This window comes from Megalops cyprinoides, chromosome 13, assembly GCF_013368585.1.
Source record: "Megalops cyprinoides isolate fMegCyp1 chromosome 13, fMegCyp1.pri, whole genome shotgun sequence".
Taxonomy (NCBI): Eukaryota; Metazoa; Chordata; class Actinopteri; order Elopiformes; family Megalopidae; genus Megalops; species Megalops cyprinoides.
In genome coordinates, this window is record NC_050595.1 from 29,117,023 (window position 1) to 29,141,671 (window position 24,649).

The following is a 24,649-nucleotide window of genomic DNA, read 5'->3' on the forward strand; positions in this document are numbered from 1 at the left end:
CTGGGTTCATGGTTCGATACTGTGACAGTAGTTTGGATAAAATTTAAATGGACTGAACAATTATGACTGAACTAGACTCCTCGTTTATCCCTGAGGTACAAAATGTGCAAAAGAATGTTTGTTATTTCTCCTTAAAATCTAAACAAAATATATTATTTGAAGTGCAAATTATCTCTGGATTTTTAAAAGAATGTTCTGTGACAGATTTCTAAAATAAATGACAAAACTCCGCTTTCAAAAGCATATGCCTACACTCAGACTGTGCTTTCCATTGTAAACCGTAAAGTACGATTAAACAGGATTGAACAGGTTTACCTTTTTGCACCCTCTGCTGTTCAGACCAAAGAACATTTTGGACGTGTTCTACAGAGGTAGTAAGAAGAAACAGATTGCAGATGACATTGTGAGCCACTTTTCGAATCTGCGATGCATATATTTTATAGCTTCATGCGTATTATTTGAAATTAAAAATCCAGTTGAGTTTAAATTACACCTCCACACATAACAAAGGAAGGAGGGTCTATGACTTCCAAACTGTATATGAGAATCAAATGAGAATCAAGACAAGTTCTCTGCTACAATGTAATATCATCTGCCTGCAGTTCTGGAGACAACCAACATGTGGAGGTAATGTTGGGAGATAGGAGGGTGGGACCAGACAAAGCACTGAGAGGCTGGAGGACTCTTGCTGTTGCTTTGTGGTGTTCAGTATCACCATGTCCCTCTAGATCTCTGTATATAAGCCTCATTTTACCATGGATAAAGAGGGAGTTATGATACACATTTGCTGCAGACCTTAAAAACGCAGTTACTGCTGAAGAGCCATCTTGATATTTCTTCTGTAGGGTTGCAAAACCATCTGCCTGGTTTCGAGCAGAACTGGCAGGCTAGGCCGTAATATCTGTGACTGCACCACTGTGTTCATCATGAGACTGCTGCAAACTGCTGCTGCCACCACCAGTATGCAGTATGGGGGGAACCATTGCTCCCATCTACTACTAGAGAAGACTGGGGTCTCTTCTTTAACACAAACTGCTCAGCCAGTGGGAACTCCAGTCCTGAGCCTTACATCTCCCACCATGATGGCTTCAGTGGCGGCTGGTGAGCTGGAAACAGGGGAGGCTGAAACATTACCTTTAAATCTATCATTACTTTCAACCTGTTCCCCTTTATCCTCCTTGATTAACAATAAAACAAATAATTGACAGAATAATTGACACCAATGCGTAAATAGAGTAAACGATTATGCTCACGAAACAGCGCAGATTGTCTGTAGTTTGTGCGCTATTGCGAAAGCTACAGCATGAGGTTCCAGAGCTGCTGGGGAAATTACTTTGACAACTGATATTTTACATACAGTATTTACATAGCCTTGTTAATCATTAAATTGTAATAACATTGACATACCCATTACACCATCAATCACACAAAAAATATAAGATAATGATTTATGCGTGATACAGGACAGGCAACAAATCCTGTATTTTCAATCTCCCAGGATTCACAATGGGACGGGGACATAACCATGACCTCACACCACTACATGAAGGGCAGATGTGCAAAACTGCTTACACCCACTCTGACTGAATTTGGGAAAATAAAAAAATCATTTATGGCACAAGTGGAGGTCAGTGTTGATATTTTAGCAGGATGTCATCTGTTTTCCAACAAACTGTGTACTTTGTGACAAACCAAGACCCCAGATGTTGAGGTTTGAAACTTGCTTGGTGCCTTGTGGGGAGTTCTTTGACAGTGGTCCTGACTGTCAAGGTGGTATGCCGCCTCTCTTAGGAGTTCCAAAATACTGCCAGCAAGATTATCTGGATAATTTAATCCAGCCTGGCAAGGCTGATCAAAATGCTGGGACCAATTACAGGTCTGGTAATGCACACCACCTAAATCTTCTAATGATTCAATGAAAGTGGAAATAAAGTAAATAAACAAAATAATAAATAGATAAACATGGAAATTAGTTTAAGAATTGGTAAGTATAGTGATGAATAATGATGAAAATTAATGTAATATATATAATGTGTCTCTTTATTTGCATGTGATCTCTGGTAAAAAATATTTTAACAGAGGTCTTGTTTTTGCAAGTGCAGAAACACTTGCTAGCTCATGTTAAAAACTGATAATAAAATGAACTGGCTAGCAATGTAGCTTACTAACCAATATGTTACCTTTCAAGCCACTGAGTTAACAGGCCAGCCCCCCCCCCTCCCTCCAATGTAAATATTTTGCTAACTAGATAGCTCTAAAATGTAGGTGACCAATTGCTTGACCAGCTGGGTAGCTTGCAACTGTTTTTTTTGTTTTTTTTTTTGTAGGTTGCATATGGCTGTGAATAAGAAATGTAGGGGAAACTAAGGTTTACATTTTAAACTTGATCTCTCTTATGAGTTGACATATATTATTAATAATAATGTTAAATGAGAAAAGACAAGTGATGTATGTCTGAATTTTTTCACAGCCTGTCGAGATTATGTTGCTATATTGGCATTACTTATTTCTTCTTGTTGGCAACTTAAGTTGGTTAGCTAGCTGCCGTTTGTTCACAACCAACATGGAACATATTTCGTTCACAAGGCATAAAGTGATTTGCAACAGGCTATAATGAACACGTGGCAATTTGCTTTATATGAGGCGAGACCAACAGTAAAAAACATAAACCTGAGTACTGCAACATTACTGATTATGTACTATTGCAGGAAAATTAAGACTGAGAAGGAAAAAACAGAAAAGAAGAAGAAGGAAGAAAGTGAAAATGTGTCTAGCTTTGGGTGTTTATGTGGCAGTAAGAGACTGCATCCAATTTCTAGATGATGGATTTTTATTACTACAATTTTATTTGTTCATTTAACAGGGACAGCGGACAGCCACTTGACTGTCCCAGAATTAGCTATGAAGCTAGATTTCATCTGTAGTCCCTGGGGTAAGGTAAGACCTAAGGGTCATTTACGTACGGTTTTGTCAATAGAAAACCCCAAAAAAGGCCCTGATGCTAGCTGTTGGGCTAAATGCTGAATGGGTATGGAGTATGCCTTGGCAGATGGAATACCTGCCATCCCAGTTGTTCTACCCAATTTATGTTATGTCACCTACATTGTATGATATTGTGACAGCCATTGTGCCTTTGTAATGTGCAGAATACAATTTATTAAATACAGACTGAGAAATATCATCTAAACAATAACCTCACCTAAAACACTGCTTCAAATATGAGACAGTATTCTATATTGTCATTTGTCAGTTTATTATGGTTTAACCTTTACAAAAGGAAACGTTGCACCCTGTAGTTTGTGTTGTACTGTCCACACCTTAAGTAAGGAAACAACAGGAACAGTATGAAGGTCAAAGTATTAACAAAATATGCAAGCCAGAAAACTGATGCAACCTTTTAAACACACAGATAGATACAGACTACATACATACATACAGAACTGCATATCTTCACTGCCCATGATACATGGAACACACAACATGGCTCAGTTAAGCTACCCTGTGTGAGTTTGCTGGTGCTTCTTCAAAGTATTTGAGCGACTAAAGCTTTTCCCACACTGGGAGCAGTGGAATGGACGCTCCCCTGTGTGAGTTCGCTGGTGTCTCCTCAAAGTACTTGAGTGACTGAAGCTCTTTCCACACTGGGAGCAGTGGAATGGGCATTCCCCTGTATGAGTTTGCTGGTGTCGCCTCAAAGTACTTGAGCGACTGAAGCTTTTTCCACAGTGGGAGCACTGGAATGGGCGCTCCCCTGTATGAGTTTGCTGGTGGTTCCTCAAAGTACTTAAGTGGCTGAAGCTCCTCCCACATTGGGAGCAGTGGTATGGTCGTTCCCCTGTGTGGGTTTGCTGGTGATTCCTCAGAGTACTTAAGTGACTGAAACTCTTCTCACACTTGGTGCAATGGTATGGACGCTCCCCTGTATGAGTTCGCTGGTGTAGTGTTAGATGAGTTAATTGAGTAAAGCTCTTCTCACACTGGGAGCACTGGAATGGGCGTTCCCCTGTATGAGTTTGCTGGTGGTTTCTTAAAGTGCTCGAGTGACTGAAGTTTTTCCCACACTGTGAGCAGTGGTACGGGCGCTCACCTGTATGACTTCGTAGGTGTTTCTTCAGAGAACTCGAGTGACTGAAAGTTTTCCCACACTGGGTGCAGTTGTACTGACGCTCCCCTCTGTGAGTCCTCTGGTGTAGAGTCAGACTAGTTAATTCAGAGAAGCTCTTCCCACACTGGGAGCAGTGAAAGGAGTCCTCCCCTGTAGGAGTTTGTTGGTGCAATGCCACATTGCTTGAATGGCTGAAACTATTCCCACACTGGGAGCAGTTTGTTAGGTGTGATGCCCATCTGTAACTTTTCCCACACTGGGAACATATGAGGACCCCTGGCAAGAAAAACAGGAGATATAGAGAATGCTGATAACTATGATCACAGCTGAAACATGCAGATAATAAAAATGGCAACAAAAGATGCATATTTGTTGTAAGAATAAGCACCACTGCCAAAGTAGCCAGAGACAACAGTATCAAGGCAATGGCCATACAATTTAAATAGACACTTTAGTAACCAAATTTATTAGTGTTTGCTTTTTATGGTTAGTTCTCACACACAACACATTCCCTGTTGAAAAGCATGAACACATGAAAAAGTAGATGGAAGAGAGCAGAATGAGTACAAATATCAGACCAACTATTTTTTGGAACATAGAAAACTCACATATATTAAGTTATTTAGATTCCTACCTTATTGCCTAAATACATGGCTGTTTTACCATTTTCTTGATGGTTGAGATCCTTGAACAGCTATGTTCAGTGTTACTTTATGAAATGTTACTTCATGAAAGCATCAAACCAAGAAAAGTATGCTTCTAGTCGTAGTGCACATTTTTTGAGAGGACGTTATGAATAAAGTAACTAAATGTTCCTGCTGTTCTTCATACCAGCACACGCTTTTACCCGCATTATCTGCAGTTTATCGTCTGTGTGTGGTAAACGTGTGTAACTGTCAGTGTGCTGCAGTTTACCCTGTGTGCATGGTAAACATGTGTGATGGTCAGCGTGCTGCAGTTTATCGTCTGTGTGTGGTAAACGTGTGTAACTGTCAACGTGCTGCAGTTCACCCTGTGTGTGTGGTACACACATGTGAGAAGACAATAACAAAACAGTTGTTACTGAGTGCAACTTCTGTAAATTCTCCACTGGTTTGTAAAGTCTGTTGTAGGAATACCATGAACCAAAACACAATTCCTCATTCCACAAGCACACAATTAATACTCCTACCTCTACCTGTGTTCAGCCACGCTGAGTTTCATATTGGAAAGGAAGCCAACAAACTTAAGTCCCAGCCAAGACTAAATTATGCCTAAATCATCTTAAACAGAACAAAGCCCCACACCACTGAAGGTATAGCTGAGTCAGGGCTAACCCAAACACCTTATTGGATACCTGCATTGTGGGAGGTGTCTCACCTGTGGCAAGATTGTGGTCAATGCTATCCTGGGACATGCTGTGTAGCCTCCCCATGTAGTCTTCACTGTACCAAACACGTAGCTTCTCTCCTTCCGACAGGTCCCGGCAGACCCGGAAGTAGATGTGCTCACCATGCTGAAAGGCAGTCAGGTTCCTCTCACTCTCCTCTGCTGAGTTCCGTACATACCTGGATCACACAGTACACCAGGTTACACACCCATACTCTGTCCATCCACAACCTGTTTTAGTGCGTAAACTCAAGAGGAGTTGTGGTCGAAATAAAAATTTGATGTTTTTATGTACCATGCACTTACGTGAACAGCAAAGCATTCTGAACAGCGTCCTGTTAGCCGCAAGTAGGAGAAACAACCAATGTTTTAGTGTGGTGTAGTGTATCAGGGCTTGTAAAACAAGTAACCCAAAGGTTGATGGTTCATTTACCTAGTAGAGCATTGCTGTAGTACCTTCAGCTAGGTAAATACCGAGCTGTATAACCAAAGTTTTCAAATAATAATTGTGATTGAGCATTCCTTCACAAAAATATTGTGTCGTGTAGTTTAATGGTCTTCTAATGCCCACATCATACACACTCCAGATTCCCCATCTAAACTGACACAGATTATAAGGTATGCTATTCTACTGACACATCACTTACATTGATGGTATTGTTATTCCTGCTTTGTGGGTTCATATTTTCTATTTCATGTACATGTATTTGCACTACTAAACAGGCAGCAGACTAGTGCCTACGCTTGAGACTGCACACGTAACACTAGAAATTCTACCATCATCACTGTTCACCTACCATAACCATGATCGTTACATCTCTTTAACTCCAGTGACATAACATGCACACCATTTTAGTTCTGTTAACCTTATCATTTGCTTATTAGTGTGGGGACCCAGACTTGCTTTCTCTTGCCTCTTCCAGGTTCACATATACACACCGTGGAGCAACCCAGTAAATCCGACGAGTTTTAATCTTATTAATGCATATTTCAAGGCAGGTGTTATAATGCTTTACAAGTAAATAAAGATATTTGACATTCACTGTCACTGTTAATAGGATAGGCAGTAGACACATGTTGATTGTGCTCTGTGAAGCCACTGCTTTGGCTGCTAAGGTTCTGTAAGTATTTCAGTGTGTACATCCATATGTATGCCTTTGTTTTGGCTTCCCACCATTTATTTACTGTACATATGTAGCACCTAACTTGCACTTGGGAAATTAAAACTTGTATTGAGGTGCTGTTGCATTGCTGGTCATCATCCTCACGCACCCTATGGGACCTTTGTGGACGAAGCTGAAGTTACTCACACCTACATCTGAGGTGGGACAATAATAATAATGACAACAATATGATCATGTGGTTATGTACAATGTTGTTAATGTTTTTGTGTAAACAGACATAAGTTTTTTGTAGTTCTGAGTTTAATGAAAATCTCTGGCTGGCATGAGGTACTAACAGTGGGATGATCTAGGCTTACAGGGGGTGTGGTGGGGAACATCTGGGACGGTACATAGAAGTAGTTCATATTAAAACTGCAACATGTCAGCAATTCTAAAACCATGAAATTTCTGCAAACTTGTATAAGTTGTGAGAAGAAGTGTGAGAAATGTGGCCATTTTGACTACACTAAGGTCATTCTCTGATTAACGCAGAAAATACCTCATCCAGTTGGCTTTCATCTCATCACTGCCATCAATGGATTTGTATGTGTTGTTTTCATCAAAAATCTAAGAAAAAAGAAAAACTGATAAAAAAATATCAGAACACTAAAGTTTTATCATTATATTTTTTCGATTAACTCTGATAACTACCATCTAGTCACTTAGCAGATTACATAAGCAAAACGGTGAACTGTATTAGCTACAGACTGTATCAGTTGTATGAGCTAGCATTAGCTAACTGAAAACAAGAAGAGTAACTAAAGGTGTGGAATTCACCAGCTTCCCTCATTTAGCAGTGGCTGTTTCTGAAGTTAAAGCCAACAATTCCACTCAATTCTATCGTAAGAATTCAAGGACAGTTGAAAGGTTCAAGAAGAAAATCACACATACATTACCACGTAGCTTGTCAATATCACCTTGTTCTATCATATATTTCTTGAAAATGATAATGACAAAAAAATCACATCACAGAAACATTGGAAAAATAAGGGGAAAGCTGCCTTCATGCTTCACTTAGCTACCTAGTGACACTGCTTATCTAACAAAGCTTGCTAATCTGACATTAATAACCATGGGTCACTCGCCCATTCCATCATTTATAGGCTAAGAATCTTAAACTCAGGATAAATGTAAGATAGGGAAACAAAATGGGACAAAAAAACAAAAGAATTCACAAAAATCTAAAAAATATGGAGAGGAGTAGGAAATTACAGAACAAGAAAGCATAACCAAAGAGATACATCTTTAAGAGCTTAAAGTTTTAAACCACAGAGTTCTTGCACAAGCTAACAGTTCATGATCAAGCTTTAGAAAGAAGAGAAATGTTATTATGATAACATTAATACATACAGAAAATGCATATGAAGGCCGGTGGGTTTGTGGGCTGAACTCACCATCCAGGAGAAGAACCCTGAGGACTTGTCCTGAGAGACTACCTCTCCCTGGTAAGGGCCAAACAGCGCTCCCTTTGGGATGTTCCTGTCCACGCAGCAGACGTCCACCTCTCCTCCCTCCTGGATGATCTCGATTCCAGCGGGAGCCGTCAGAGCGGCTCGGTTTGGAACCCCCAGGGCCACAGGGGTGTCTGGAATGAAGACCGGGGGTCCGTGGGTTGGGCATTCCTCTATGAAGTACTCCTTGCACTCTTCACAGACTATAGAGAGGGAACAACCACAAGCCCATCAATCAGTATATATTTTTAAAAATCCATTCTTTTTTCATCAGTTATCAACATCCAGTTTCCAAACAAAATGCAGAAATATTTGTAGGGTGTAATCAGACACCTTTATTTATTCCAGCAAAATGTGATTGGCATCATAACCTTTTCACATGTCGCTGCAATGCTCAGGATATTCACTGGGTCTTGAGAGAAGCTACATGTGTAGTGGTGGAGGTGTGGTATATTGTAGCTTAGAGGTAGAGCTGAGTTCATGCAAGCAGAGTTCTTTCTCCAGTTGCAACTCCAATTGTACATTAGTGTCAATGCACTCATCCAGGAACACAGAGAGTAAGGAAGGCAAACCTCTGATATGCATATATGCCAACAATTTTTTTCACACCACAAGTCCCACGTTACTCCAGGAACCAAAAGGATAGTAAGCCATCTGAGCTTCTCACTGGCACCCAAGCAGCAGTGGGCACAGTGAGGAAGCCCTGGCTCATGAAACCCTCCCGTCTCTGGTGGGCCTGTTTGCTCCGCGGTTGGTGGACGACTCGGCTGGGCTTGACCCTGGGCTGTGGGACTCAGAGTGTGCACCTCATCTGAATAAGCCACATTCTGACCTATTTAGCCCATTCATTTTTCACATTCTGTGAGAAATGCAGTATTTCAATTCACACACTTGGATGTTCAACCAATGCACCCTGGCCCCCCGCCCTGTGGTAGTTACTGTTATCACCTTTACAGGAATTACACAAGGGAAAATGAGAAATTCCTTGTTATGCTCAAGAATACATACATACATTTAAGACAGAAATGATACTTACACCAGAAGTCTACTTTTTGGTGGTTCTCGGTAGCACAAAGCTCTTGATCAACTTTAAGTTTCTTCTTTTGTTCCTCAAAGAACTCTTTGTTTTTGATTTGGCTGCAATAAAAGGAAGAGAAAAACATTAAAAATGTAAAAATGTTATTTAGATACTGTAGTTCATTAATATTTATTCTGATACTCATCCTACAATAAATGGACACATTATAGGAAAACTTGGCTAATATTGGATATTCAAATTATAATGCTCATCATATACTCATCCAGAGTGCTATAATTTAGCCATGACAAGCTAGGAGGCTTACTTTATGTTGCAGTCAAACTCCACATCCAAGGATGTGTCTTTAGTTGACTCTTCCATCACACATGGAGAGAGAGGAGGGTACCCAGTGATTCCTCTCTCCATCTCATATCAGGGCTGAGAAGAGAAGATAATGCAGTGAATATGGGAACTTTCCAGCAACACAGCAATGACATCTGACCAAATCACACTTTTTCTTGTTGCAGGTGTTTTTTAAGTCCCAATTTTCACATTAAGACCTGAGTCACAATGGTCAAGTCTAACAAGTCGCAGTGGTCAGGTCAGGTCAAGTCACAAATCACCAGAATCAAGATTTGAGTCTCAACTGAAATCTTTTAACAACTGTAGTGCAATGGTCAAATTCACATTAATCTTATTTTTGTACAACATACATACTCACTGAAACATGGTAAAATGACATTTATCATGTTAGAAATGATATAGACACAGATAGACTGTACCTTTCACAAGGCAGATTTTTAGGACCAGTTCAATACTGCTGCACAGACAGTTTGCACCAAACCACACCCCAAAACCAATGGTCACTCCCCTGCCACACCCACTCAAGGCAAGCGTTTAAAAAGCAAAACAGGAAGTAGCATCTTCTGCACAGATGTTATCTTCCCCATTTGCATGTTTCCAAAATATGACATGTTGCATCTTGTGTCAGGCAACTGTGCTGGTTTTTGCGTACTCTAAATAAGGTCCCTTATGCTCATTGAGACTAGCATGGTCAGGGATTGAGAATAATTTTTAATGATTCCAATTTTAGGAGATTACTCCTCATTTTTTAAAAGAGACTTTCCCCAGATGTTTGGAACCACATAAAATGCAATGCACAATATAACCTGCTGTGCAGAGCTAGCATGATATAAAGTGGACCTGAACAAGGCTCCACCATCATTCAATGCCACCACAACACAGAAGAACAAAAAACAGTATTCATGTTTAATTTTTCATGTTTTATTTCCATTGCATGATTATTAAAGTATTAAACAGTAATTCATGACTTATGGCCAGTGTTTTCAATAATCACATGGTCTGCTTGTCCACAGCATCATTACTAGTTACTGACATACAGCATAGCAGTTCAGGAACAACATTTTAACTTTTCACACTCTATGTACAGCTGTCAGCCTTTTAAGTATAATGCGCACATGTGAACTATAATCCAAGTTATTTATTCAAACGCCAGTAATTCATATTCACCAACCCAAAGCAAATTCTCCTTTATTCATGTAGACACTTGCAATCAAGATTACCAAGATAGCTACAACACAGTAGTTACCCATCTCACTACTGTAAATCCATGAAAAATATTTATCTTATACAATAAATTTCAACCTTTAAGTTGCAACAAAACAGTTGGATAATATATAGCTAGTCAGCAAGATAATATATAGATAGTCTATTGTTATCCATAGGTATATTAAGCTTGTAAACTAGTTAAAGACTATATCATAGCATGCTAAGCAAGCTACTCACAACAACTACCTAGCAGGTTTTTTGGCCAGATTGATATATTACAGCTAGCTGGCTACCAAATCTAGCTATTTAGCAAGAAACATAGTTCACACAAATAGATAACTGTCATAGCTAGTTGAACTAGTTTAATAACGCTCTGTTCTGGTTAAATATGTAGTGTTTATAGCAGATGGCGTTACGCAGCTAAGATACAATAACTAACGAAAAGAAGAGAAGAAGAAATTTTCTATTTAGCTACAAGGCATAGGGGAACGGCAACGACCACAGCAATAGTAACTGTTTATTTTCGGACGTCATACTCAAACCAAACTACTTTTTCTTCCCGTGAGTAAGATAAATACTTATATTACATTATTGCTACTTAGCAGACGCTCTTGTCCAGATCCTAGATAGGTCACATTTGTATGCATCTGTACAGCTGGATTTTCATTGAAGCAATTGTGTGTTAAGAACCGTGTCCAAGGGTACAACAGTAATGGCCAGTGGGGAATCGAACCAGCAACCTTTTGGTTACGAACCCTGCTCCTTACCACTACACCAGACTGCTACCCATCTACTTAGCACACTACCTTCCTAGGGCTGTTCGTTATCTGTTTGGAGACAAAGTCTATGTTGAGATATGGCAAACCAACATACGGGATGAAATGCAACGATATAGTGACACACAGACCGTAAGACACCTGCTTGGAAAGCCTCGGTCTTTGAACGGTGAGATCCATCCTTCCACCACTCCACATTGCGTGGCTGGGGCTGGGATTAGGGAGCTGTGAAATGGTCTCAGATCTGTTACCTGTGGCAGAGACCACGATTAATTCAGATTCGTTGGCTTGCAGTTAATAATGTTAACTCGTATGTATTCGAGCCATACATTTCATTGCTTCTGGTCTGCATCCATTTGTCAATTTCTCTTAAGCTTTCGGGAGCCATTTTCACCGGCCACATTGACTGGCCGGCTGGCAACTTGAAACACTCACCTTCCCAGAATCCGTAGGGGGTATTTTTATTCCAATTCCTTTACTCCGCAATCTCGTACCCACCTCTTGGGCTCGCCATTGATGAGACAAACTGTTTGACTCTACCTACGCAAGTCAATACAAAAATTGTTTTAGATAATAACAATTTCAGCAAGTCGACAGTTTCGCTCAGCCAAGCTCAGGAGCATGGGACAAAGTATTGCAGTGACGTACCAACACCACGCCCCTCTGCGCCGGAAGCAAAATAATTCAGCCCTTTTCCTGGCCAATCTTTCTCCCGATAGCTGTTGGGTAATGACAGTTGTGTCGAATGAGTGTGATGAGTGTCGTCTAGCTAGCAGCAAGAAGCAAGACGAAAACTTCCTGTTTCCGGCTTTTTTAGACAAAATAAAAGTCCCGGGAAACAGCCTTATCAGTAATGGGAATTCAAGCATTAAAAGTAGTAATGTTTTAAATGTTCTTATTTTAAATAATTCATTCAAGCAATATATTTTATAATCTACAGACTAATCGTAAAAATCTGTAACGATAGAAATAATAAACTTGATTTCCTTCTTAAATACTTAATTAAATACTACACTTTTAAAGTATATAGTCATGTAATTCCACATCAAGCCACATTTTCTGTTGTAAACCTCTGAGATTTCTTTGTCTTAAAAAACAAGTGACAACTGTAGATAATACCTTCTTCCAGGGGATACAACAGCAGAACTTGTCACTCCAGCTGGTGTCTGACCTGTATGTGAATTGAGCTGTTTGAATGAGGACTCACCAACAGGAGGGAACGCTCATTTTGTCCCTGCTTTTGGTTGGTGTAGGCTGGGTCCTTTGTCTTTGTTGTTTGGTTTTAAAAAATAAATTATTGTTTCTTTTAACCTTTTGTTCTTTTTGGCTCATTTATGGGAGAAGTGTTGGCCAGCTTCTCTACACTTCCAAATGAGTAAAAGAAAGGAATGTAAAAAATTCTTTTCATTTCCATTTTTTCCTCATTCCTCATTTAACATTTTTTTCCATTCATCATTTATTTTATATTATGATAAATTACCCTCTATGTAAGACAATAAAATGATTTACAAGATGACTCCAAATGGAAATGTTATCAATAAATGGCAATTGATAACAAATAGGCTGTAATGGAATGCACACCGTGTCAACAACTCATGTCATGACTTGACATGCATTATTCTCTTTTCTTGCAAGCCCATTCTTCAAAAGGAATTGCATGCACCAGAGAAACTCAGTTCATATTGGCACTGAAGCCAAAGGCAAGTTGTGTTTTTCTCTCCTTTAAAGGCTGTGAAGGAGAGCCTTCGCCACATCTTCCTTGGACTAAGTATCAACTGTTGTCAATTACTAGTTAACTGGGTCAATCATCACTTAATTGTGTGCACCTATGTTACTTTGTACGAGGACCAGCCTATTGGGTAACAAGCCACACCTTGCTAATTGAAGCCTGATTAAATACAGGTATGGCTGGGAAGCAGGGAGGCTCATTTTGTCTCTGCTGTTTGTGCATGGACTGGTTTCCTTTGTTTTGTTTGTTGTATTTTAAAATTGTTGTTTATTTTAAACCTCTGTTCTTTTTGGGCTTGTTTATGGGAGAAGTGTTGGCCAGCTTCAATACAAAGGCATTTCTATGTCATCATTATGTTGATAACATGATGTGCTAATATCAACAGTGGAACAATGACCTTTTAAGTAGATGTAACTAACACATGATTCTGAAGGATCTGGTACAGTAGAATACAGATCCTTCATACATGGTCATGCGTGTGGGGTGGGGTGTATCCAGTATGTAAATCAGTGTAAATACCGAACCATGGATTACCGGAGGATTCCTTGAGTCAATTTTTTTGGAAGGTAAATGAAGGTTGCATGTGTATCACATTATGGGAGATATCTTTCTAGATAATGGCATTCAAAACAATTACACTTCTATTAAGCAAAACAGTCAGACATATAGAATTCAAGTTAATAACATGAAATAACTGACAGTAATCAGAAACTTACTTGCATCTGTTGCAACTGAATTTGTTCAGGTAAGATGATTTCACTGACCTACCAAAATGACAAGGCAGGCGTGTCTTTGGTTACTATTAGGTACCGAGGGGGACTTTTCAGTGGTTTCTGCATCTGCTCCTTTTTTTGTACGCTCTCAAAAGTAAATTCTTTACATTGCGTGTTACTGCATATAACTTAAAGGTGTTCGGTCCTACTTTGTGGAACAGACAGTGTGATGAATGAGAAGAGACCGGTCTTGCAGAGACAAGGTTTATTCCCCAGAAGCCAAAATTACGCACACAAACAGCGTCCGAACTAAGACTGCCTAGGCTCAGATGACAACTCGCAGAAATACCTAGGTGTGATTAGGCCACACCTCAACAGCTGTTGATTGGTTTTAGACAGAGGCAGTGGACTGCAGGCATTGATGTATTGATGACCCTTTGTTCTAGTACAGTACCCAAAAGTAGAACCTAACAAAGGGAAAGGCAAATCTGGCCCATACTGCAATATTGGTTATATAAGATTGGGAATTAGGAAACGTGTCCTATGTACCTACGTCCTGAGTTTTCCAGTTACTTACTCAAGTCAGGCTTACCATCTGTAGGACATTTCCTTTAGAGTATTCAGAGACGAACAAAACCTTACACTTCAAGAAACCAAGAATAATGCAGAAAAACACAATTCGAGCATATCAGTATACACTTAGTACTTGGTGACTATTTTCTTTTAAACTGAGTAAAAGAGAAAAAACCAAAAACTCAGAGGGAAATAACAGAAGCTTACCGGGCTGGCTAAAACCTGTCTAATTAGATGACTCTTTGTCTCTTTTCTGATGTCATTACAGTACTATCTTGTTACAAGTATTACATCTGTCATGAACAATTCTTCGTATTCTAGCGAGTGGCTAATCGTTCAGTAAATTGGATGTTTCTGTTGTAAAAATGTTCTGGAGAAAATTTTGGCTATATATTCTTCAAACATGGAAAAAACATACATAATATAGTGTTTTTATGTATTATTAAACATTTATTAATTGAATGTCACTGGGTAAATTATGTTGTGAGCAAGCTCCAAGCGATTCAAATTCCTTGATTCTTTCAAGTGCAACAGCACAGGAATGATTCTGTCCCAGCCTTTTGATCCCTGTTTGTTTTTTATTCTTCTATGATTCCTCCAAAAGGAGTGCACTATATATATATATATATATATATATATATATATAAATATAATTCTTTCTTCCACATTGTGTCTGTCTTGACATGCAGTGCATTCTCTGACAGTTCCTTTGTTGAGAGTGAGGTATCAAAAGCACACCTTCTACACAATAACCTCACCTACAGGTTTTAATTACAGTGTAATTCATCACTATATGATAGTGTAACCCAGCTGAAATGAAATAAGCTGCCCTCTGTGTATGAATGAGACCTTCATAGCAAGCAGTGGCAATACTAGTAATATTACTGTATAAACAGAACTTATAGGTCAGAAAATCGACTTCACCCTCTAACGTAAAAACCAAATCCATTTCAAAACAGATCAGTTAAATACTCTAAACAGAAAAATGCTCCTTTGACAGACAACACACAACATTCCTCAACTTTTCTTCCCTGTATGAGTTTGCTGGTGTAGTTTCAGATGACTTGACCGGCTGAAGCCTTTGCCACACTGGGAGCAGTAATATGGACGCTCCCCTGTATGAGTTCGCTGGTGTAGTTTCAGATTACTTGAATCACTGAAGCTCTTCCCGCATTGAGAGCAGTGGTATGGGCGCTCCCCCGTATGAGTTCGCTGGTGTACTATCAGATGACTGGAATGACTGAAATTCTTCCCACACTGGGAGCAGTGGTATGGGCGTTCCCCCGTATGAGTTCGCTGATGTTTCTTTAAAGTACCCAGTTGACTGAAGCTCTTCTCACACTGGGAGCATTGGTAAGGGCGCTCCCCTGTATGAGTTTGATGGTGCTTTCTTAAAGTACTCGAGCGACCGAAGTTCATTCCACACTGGGAGCAGTGGAATGGACGCTCCCCTGTGTGAGTTTGCTGGTGTCGCCTCAAAGTACTTGAGTGACTGAAGCTCTTCCCACACTGGGAACAGTGATACGGGCATTCCCCCGTATGAGTCTGTTGGTGTCTCCGCAAAGTACTTGAGCGACTGAAGCTCTTCCCGCACTGGGAACACTGGAATGGGCGCTCCCCTGTGTGAGTTTGCTGGTGGTTCCTCAATGTACTTGAGTGACTAAAGCTCTTTCCACACTGAGAGCAGTGGTATGGACGTTCGCTTCTAGGAGTTTGCTGGTGTAGTGTCAAAACACTTGAATGATTAAAACTATGCCCACACTGTGAACAGTTTGTTAGGTGTGATGCCCATCTGTAACTCTTCCCACACTGGGAACATATGAGGACCCCTGGAGAGACAGAGGGTAAATATTATAACAATTGAGAGAACATTCACATGGATGCAGACACTAGAAAATGAAAGCATTTTTCTGAAAATAAAAGCCAAAAGATGCATATAAGGAGTGGCAATAAGCACCCAGCCAAGGTGTCCAACATGGCTGGATTGGCTTACTTTGAGGGAGATTTATACAATATATTTGTATAAATATATTTATTGTTCCCTAACTTTACAAGAGCAGAGACTCATAGTGAAGAGCCAATCATTTGTAATAATGTAAAGGGGCTGTTTGATATTTAGTCTTGTTCCACTTCACTGGTGCTGGAGACTGTCCTTTTACTATATTCCAAAGGGGTGTTTGATAGTTTCACTCTACCCACGCTATCTTTTTGTGTTCTTAAAAATTTGGACTTTTTGGGCTCCCAAGTAGCTTAGTGTCACAGCAGGTTAAGCCCAATGGCTTGGGTTGGGACCTGGCCGTGTCATCTCCCTGCAACAACTGGGGGCCCACAGTGGTGGAACAAATTGGTTTCACTGCACTTGGCATAAGAGTGGGTGTTCTGGCCAGGGTTTGCTTGTCACACTGCTCTCAGGTCCCCTGATATTTCTCAGGTGCCTGTGAGTCACTCGGATGATGTTGTGGATTGTGCCTGTGTCCTTACGAAACTTACAAAATCAATGTGGCAAAACAGAAAATACTTTTATTTATGAAGACTTTCATACAACAAGCCAAGGCTTTTAAATAGGCTTATTCATATTGTATGGAAACACCTTATTTCATTAAATAAATGAAGTTTCTTATTCATCATTCATATAGTCATTTGAAACCAGCCAGGCTTATTCTGATGGGCTTGCTGTGATTAAGCATGATGACAGAGATTGCCTTAAGTGCTCAAAAAAGCCTAAAATGACAGTTTTGGGGAAAAAACACATCAAGCAGGCTACATTTGTTTCTTTTTTCCATCATGGTTGTTAACTATTATTTGTTCTAGTGATTTGTGTTGTTTAAAGTGATTCCTTCCTTTTTTAAATGTGCCTATCAAAACATTAAAAAAACTTCATTCTCCTTTAACAATCATTAAATGATAATCGCTTTCAGCCACCAATTAATCAACGCTTATAAATGTGCCATTTATATCCCTATTATTTTTTTACTGTCACAAGATCCATTGTAACATAGCTTATTTGCAGAACTATGCTTTTGGGGATTTTAAGGAATGCGAATATCATGCTCCCCATTTCAGGAATGTTCTGAAGTTGCCTCTTGGTTCTCAGTTATGTCTTAAAAATACTACTGAATTAAAATATTACTGAATTAATTAATTACTGGATTAATTTTAATTTCCCTCACAATCTGGTACTCACAGAAGTTTGGAAAAGGCAGTTTCTCCCAGGGAAGTAATATGATACAAACTGCATTGTGGGAAGTGTCTCACCTGTGGCAAGGCTGTGGTCAATGCTGTCCTGGGACATGCTGTGTAGCCTCCCCATGTAGTCTTCACTGTACCAAACACGTAGCTTCTCTCCCTCTGACAGGTCCCGGCAGACACGGAAGTAGATGTGCTCACCATGCTGAAAGGCAGTCAGGTTCCTCTCACTCTCCTCTGCTGAGGTCTGTACATACCTGGATCACACAGTGCATGACTTACACACCCACATTCTGTACATCCACAACCTGCTTTTGTACATTTATCAACACTAAACAATGTGATTCAACACAGACCACACTGAGCTCTGTAAATATAGGTTACATGTGTTACAATCTTTTAACAGTGTTTAAGTCATACATGTGTTTTAATGATTAAGATATTCTTCAATTGCATACTATACTTAATACAAACTGAGCTGACCCAGAAAGATAATATTTTGACAATCTCAATATAAGACTGAAGGGAGGAGAGAAGGAAAGAAACGGAGGAAGAGGGAGCTAGAGAGATATTATGGAAGAAACAAAATTTGCAATGATCTAGCATTATTACTTAATAAAAAGAGTTCTTCAGTGGATTCCTATGGACAATACAAACATTCATAATATTATATTATAGCCAGTTAGGTCGCGTTTATCCTTACACATTAAACAAGGAAATACCTCATCCAATTGGTTTTAGTTTCATCACTGCCATCAATGGATTTGTATGTATTGTTTTCATCAACAATCTAAGGAAGAAGAGAAACATGAAAATATAAAAACAAACATGTTATAATTATCATTTTATGAACATAATTACCATTTCTCACCTTGCAGATTTATAACATCTTACACATACAACTACATTCTGTTGTTCAATTAGAATCATTATAGGAAGGATTAGGATTAGGGTTAAGGTTGGGGTTAAGGTTAGGAGCTTTCTAAAACAGTTGAGGCTACCAAATGGGACTTAAGATAGATAAGTACAGAATCTATGAAGCAAGGAGAGATAAACAGAAAACTATAAAGAAGGTGAACCACATGACCAAATAGGCACAAAATATGAAATCCTTCAATAACTGATCTCACAGTAATTCTTACACAGTAATCGAAGGACTTACATAGGTGCGAATGAAGACCTAGGGGATGACCTATCAGATTGGAAAGCGTATATGAATTCCAGAGAAATGTCATATGTGGGAAAGTTTATTCAAGATAAGATGCAGGGACTACTTCTACAGACTGGTGCTGTTAAAATATAACCAAAATTAATGAAAACTGTATACCCTCACCTTATTGTAAAAAACTGACATGAAAATACATTTGAAATCCCCGCCATTTTCCCTGAATGGACAGATTCACTGTAGCTCAATCTCAGTGAATCTTACAACCCCTGAATTGATGGACAGACTTCTGGCCAAATGCGAAACATGATGAGAACTAGCTCCTGCCTGTTAGTCATTCATGGCCAACGTCTTCCTCTCATCTTAGTAAGATTTATTCCTTACAGTATTATGGAGTTGATGAAGATGTGATAAAGTGTCTGAATAAAGAGTATATGAAGGCCAAAGGGGGCTGAACTCACCATCCAGGAGAAGAACCCTGAGGACTTGTCCTGAGAGACTACCTCTCCCTGGTAAGGGCCAAACAGCGCCCCCTTTGGAATGTTCCTGTCCACGCAGCAGACGTCTACCTCTCCTCCCTCCTGGATGATCTCGATTCCAGAGGGAGCCGTCAGAGCGGCTCGGTTTGGAACCCCCAGGGCCACAGGCGTGTCTGGAATGAAGACCGGGGGTCCGTGGGTTGGGCATTCCTCTATGAAGTACTCCTTGCACTCTTCACAGACTATAGAGAGGGAACAACCACAGGCCCATCAATCAGTACATCTTTCTAAAAGCCATTCCTTTTTAATCAGTTATTGATATCCAGTTCCCAACAATGTAAAAAATAAATGAAGCAGTGCTGAAGATGCAATGCCTGTGTACATGTTTCCATTAAAAGTAAATTGTTAATTTAATTTATAAGATTAAATAGACCGTTAAATGTACGAATTCACTCTGTTATGCTACTTTTACCGAATTTGTAATTAACCTTATACATGTGCTCATAATAATCAGAAAATATGTCTTCGATAGCTCATATTTTCTTAATTGTTGCTATATTTATGTAAAAAGGTATTGCTGGAGCAATTAGATATCCTTCAATTGAAACACCATTATTAATGATTGTTTTAATTGTGAAATCCAACAGTTAACTGTTTGCCAATTGTATTCCATTTTTAAATGCCACTACAAAAACATAAGTATAACAAAAACAATTTACACATATAAAGATGCCAAGTTACACATGGGTACAAATCATATTCTCCATGTGTCATTACAAATATACCTGCAAAAATATAGCTGCAACCAGCAATGAAGGGGCCAAGCACCACTGGGCCACCAGGTAGACAACTAATCAGAACAACCTCTGAACAAGACACCAGTCCATCACAGGGTGAACAGACACATTGACACCCACTCTTGCACTCATACCTATGGGCAATATAGCATGTCCAATTGATATTAACTGAATGTGTTTGGACTGTGGTAGAAAACCAGAATACCCAGAGGAAACCCACATGAACACAGGGACAAGGTACAAACTGAATGCAGACGCACCCCGAACTTGAAACCTCCATATTGTTAGGCAGTAGTGCTACCCACTTACACCACTATACTGCTCTCCACTACATATATGTCAAGGTTAAATATACGCAGTGCCATAAAATGCAGTGTGCCTTCATGGGACATTGCAATAAGAAGTGTCAATGCTGTCGGAGAAGTGCAATTTTTGGGTATTTGAAAAAATCCAAAATCGTGGGAAAAATGGCAGAGAACATACCATATTAGCTGAATATAATAAGTCCCTGATTAGAAAAGGACCCCCCATTTTTTCTGGTAAAGACTTTCTGAAGATCAAATCTCAATTTTTAAAGAAAATAATTTCATTTGACATGAATTTAATAAAACACACTGAATAAAACAAGGTATGCTGATATACTTTCTGCATCTTTTAAATGAATTTGTCACATTTAAATAAAAATAAAATGTAATCACATTTTCAAATGAATAAGTTATTTGAACAAAAATAAAAATAAACTAGTCTACTGGGATTGCTAATACCACTGAACAATCACGGATAAATGGCGCCATCTGCTGTTGTTAATGTATAATGACATTAAAAAGTCTAGTCCTCGGATGTAAGGCAACCCCGCTTTTCAGATGTAATTTCTGAAGTAGAAAAAAACCCTGTCTTTCATTCAGGCCAATATGGAAAGTCCAAGTTCTTCTTCAACATTATTTAGTGTATTAGTTGTGGCAGTAGCTCAAAAGGTGCAGGAGATGTACCTATTTTAAATGCTACAAACTGATTGTATCTTAGCAGCCATGCCATTTGGACATTGAACTATGTGTTCATTTCCCAGTTAGGACCTGACATGTAGTGATGTAATGATCTACAAAAAATTGGTTGCAATAACTGCTTTTCTTTGTGTGGTCTGTGCCTTGTGGTCCATTGAAACAAAATTTCATTAAAATCTAAGTACATGGACACATGGGTGTTTAAACCTGTTTTTCAGTATATCATCCCAAAGTAGCCAAATTTCACTAAACTTGGTGTGTTCCACCCAGGCCTCATGGTAAGCATGTGTACTGAGTTTTATGCCAAGCGCCTTCACGGGCGAATTTGTGGGTACACTGTGGCCATATTGTTTAACCTGGCAACTATCCTTTAACAACTCTTAAAAACAATGGTCCAAAGAGGTAATACACAAAACCTCATTGTGCCATAACTCTAGGAGGAGGTGGTTAAATGTGCTTTCGACAAAATCAAAGATGGATGAAACACAAAATGGCTGACACAGAGGTTTCATAAGTTCCCAGTTAGGATCCCTAACTTTGATGAAGCACAAAAAATTTATCTGAAATTTCTGCTCTCGTGCCAGAGTAATGGGGATTTAAATGTTTTTTTAATGGTATAGTGCCCCCAAGTGGCATCACTCCAACAAAACACTGCTGAGATATGACTCACTTCCTGTTTTGGCGTCTTTTACCATCAAATTTCATTTGATGACTGTGGCTATATCAGTTGACCCATCACAATTCTTTTCACAACGTTTGGTCAGAATCCTCTCTTGATGATTCATGCCAAATTTGACGGTTATACGGTCAAAGGTCTAGGAATAGTTTGCAATAGTTTGTAGTTTTTTTGAAAAATTCAAAATGTGATTTTTTTCCGAAAATCCGATACAGTGGATGAGTCTATTCATCGTTGGTGCCTGGATACCTTGGACTGTGCTCTGTGAGGGTGCTAGATTCCACCAAAATCCACCTAGGGCTTCTACGGCCTGCCATAGAAAACCATTGAAAAAACAATAATACCAAGATGGCAGAAAAACAAAATGGCCAACACAGAGGGTTCATATTTTCCCAGCTAGGGTCCTTTACTCTGTTTTTCTGGTATAGTGCCCCCATTTGGCCAAATTTCATGAAACTTGATATGTACCAAATTTGGTGGTGATAGAATCAACGATCTAGGACTAGTTCGCAAAGGTAGGTTTTTCGAAAAATTCAAAATGGTGGAATCGAGATGACCCAAGGATTTAGGGGAAAAAAAGATCACAGCTCTAGGACAAATGGTTCAAAAGTTATAAGCAAAAATATACCTTGGAATATGGCCTGTTGGTGGCGCTACAGAGATGGTTGGATTGACCCCAAATTTGAAGCCTGGATACTTCGAACTGTCCTCTATCAATGTGCCAAATTTCATCAAAATCCACCAAGGGGTTCTATGGGCTGCCATAGACTCACATGGCAGAAAGTATAGTGAAAAATTCTAACAATATACAATAAGTGCCTTGCACCTTCAGTGCTTGCCGCCTAAATATTTCTGCTGCTGATAGAAATGTGCCTAATTCCAACTAACACATTTATGTCATGTACCCTAAGAAGGCACAATTTGAAAGGAATGATTATCAAATGTTTCTATTTTCTATTACTTTCTTTCTGTGAATAACTTGCCATAATTTGTACACTGAACATGTTTTTACATTCAGACATTGTGCAAGAGAAAATGAGTTAATTAAAGTTACTTTTAAAATGCATGAACATGGAAATTTATTGAGAGGACACAAATTTAGACTTACACCAAAAATCTGCTTTTTGGTGACTCTCTGTAGAAAAAAGCTGTTGATCAGCCTTCAGTTTCTTGTTTAGTTCCACAGTCTCAAAACACTCTTTGTCTTTGATTTGTCTGTGATAAGAGAAGAGACAAGTATTAAGATTATGTTGTTTATTTAGATTGTCATGCTATAATAAATTAATTTCAGCAAAGGTACACTTTGCTTATGTTATTGTACATGCAGAGGCATATCTGTGTTTCTGGAGATGAGAGCTATTATACACAATCACACACACACACACACACACACAAGAACAAGCACAAGTACACTAATGTGCAGTACAGTTCCCTTTATAGTAAATCATACCCCTGATGTGATGTAACATAAATGTACTTTTTAAATGATGTATTTAATCTCTGCATTAGACAGAGTTAGACAGAACACAGTCATACTGTTCATAAATAACCTCCCCCCTTGTGCAGCTGAGGCAAGGTGAATTTAATCATCGGATACACTTTCATGCAGCCAACAGCTATTTCACAGATAACTAAATTCACAGTCCCACAACACATTACAGTGAAGTGGGTGCAAATTGGAAGATAGCTGCTACTCCACTGATGTTATCTGACCAACTTGTAGGACAAGGAGGAGTTGCAGAGTGCTGACCTTGGCCAACCTACTCACCTCTATTCCCTATTTGTTCAGCCAGAATGGGCTCCTGGGTGGCAGATAGGGCTGTTACGGTTATGGTTATTAACCATCATAATTATAACCCCAGTTATAACCACCTGGGGGCATGCAGGTTATTAACGTTAATTTTCTGCTACAAATCCAATAATAAGTGAACACGTTCTCATGTCTCACACAGACACACACACACTTACGGAGCATACTGAAAGCCTTGTAATATTACCGTATGTGACAACTGAGTTTCTCATTTAAAGGTGTGTCTTTGTAGGTAGCAGCTGAATCTTCCATCATGCATGGATAGAGAGAAGGGGACCCAGTAACTCCCTTCTGCATCACATGTCAGGGCTGAGGAGAGAGAAAATGGCTGAGACAATGGGAAATTTCCGTGATGTCACGTTAACCACTTTATGTTGTGCCCTTTAAAAAAAATGTGCATTATAAACTATTTTACATATTTGAACAGAAACCCTTAGTAATGTTGTTAAATAAGGTACAGTCATTTTGAAATATTTACGTTTTGTGTGATGACATTAGCTAGTGACCAGGATCCTTTGTTAACCTGAAGGAATGAGGATGCAAGAAGGAGGAAATGCATTACCAAAAAAAAAAAACCTTACTGATGTTGAACCAAGCTTTTATTAAGAAAGTTGCCTGGAAAGAAGGAGCTGCCTCGTGAGTGTCTTTCTAAGGGTGCAACATTCACAAGATTCACAAGAGGTAATGTGGTGCTAATTTTTAGCTAGCTACCTGGCAATGGCACCAGTTGCTTGTTGTTTGTCATTGTTAGAGAGGCAGGGTGTAAAAGGAAGAGACATCTGATATTCTTCCAGAATGTCCTGCCTGTTGACTGTTGATAGCACTGTTTACTGCAAGGCAAGTTTACTGCAGAGGCCAAAATCAACTTGAAACTATGTTGATATTGTTCAGTTTGCTGTATTGTCAATTCTGTTCAACTCTTGCTATAAATACAAATAACTGAGGAAAATGTATTCATTGCAAGACAAGCACCAATGCAGCTAGATCTGCACATCTGTCATATTTCATATAGATAGCTAGAGAGGGGGGACTTCCTAGCTATACTGGGACAAGTAATAATGCATGCATGC

The 24,649-nt window shown here is 39.3% G+C and overlaps 2 protein-coding genes and 1 long non-coding RNA gene across 3 annotated transcripts; all 3 read right to left on the reverse strand.

Moving 5' to 3' along the window:
* Nucleotides 1-3,244: 3,244 nt before the first annotated feature.
* Nucleotides 3,245-7,198, reverse strand: LOC118788127 (zinc finger protein 239-like). The gene is made up of 3 exons (XM_036544006.1): nt 7,136-7,198; nt 5,465-5,652; nt 3,245-4,381 (listed from the first exon to the last, which is right to left on the reverse strand). The coding sequence occupies exons 1-3, from the start codon at nt 7,153-7,155 to the stop codon at nt 3,495-3,497; spliced, it is 1,095 nt and encodes a 364-aa protein (XP_036399899.1). The 5' UTR covers nt 7,156-7,198; the 3' UTR covers nt 3,245-3,494.
* Nucleotides 7,199-8,235: 1,037 nt separating this feature from the next.
* Nucleotides 8,236-9,528, reverse strand: LOC118788128. The gene is made up of 3 exons (XR_005005398.1): nt 9,431-9,528; nt 9,124-9,224; nt 8,236-8,290 (listed from the first exon to the last, which is right to left on the reverse strand). It is a non-coding gene; the product is annotated as an uncharacterized LOC118788128 (long non-coding RNA).
* A 5,753-nt stretch (nt 9,529-15,281) lies between these two features.
* On the reverse strand, nt 15,282-23,374 carry LOC118787725 (zinc finger protein 391-like). The gene is made up of 6 exons (XM_036543359.1): nt 23,367-23,374; nt 22,878-22,984; nt 19,278-19,537; nt 18,374-18,441; nt 17,721-17,908; nt 15,282-16,294 (listed from the first exon to the last, which is right to left on the reverse strand). The coding sequence occupies exons 1-6, from the start codon at nt 23,372-23,374 to the stop codon at nt 15,483-15,485; spliced, it is 1,443 nt and encodes a 480-aa protein (XP_036399252.1). The 3' UTR covers nt 15,282-15,482.
* Nucleotides 23,375-24,649: the final 1,275 nt, after the last annotated feature.

Bases quoted from the DNA above. Each gene is read 5' to 3' on its own strand.
- LOC118788127 (XM_036544006.1), bottom strand. From the start codon at position 7,155: ATGAAAGCCAACTGGATGAG. The intron at 5,653-7,135 runs GTATTTTCTGCG...TGTGTGATCCAG, and splicing joins ATGAAAGCCAACTGGATGAG to GTATGTACGGAACTCAGCAG. The intron at 4,382-5,464 runs GTGAGACACCTC...TTTTCTTGCCAG, and splicing joins TGACCACAATCTTGCCACAG to GGGTCCTCATATGTTCCCAG.
- LOC118787725 (XM_036543359.1), bottom strand. The intron at 18,442-19,277 runs GTGAGTTCAGCC...CTTCTTCCTTAG, and splicing joins CAGGGTTCTTCTCCTGGATG to ATTGTTGATGAAAACAATAC. The intron at 17,909-18,373 runs GTATTTCCTTGT...TGTGTGATCCAG, and splicing joins ACTAAAACCAATTGGATGAG to GTATGTACAGACCTCAGCAG.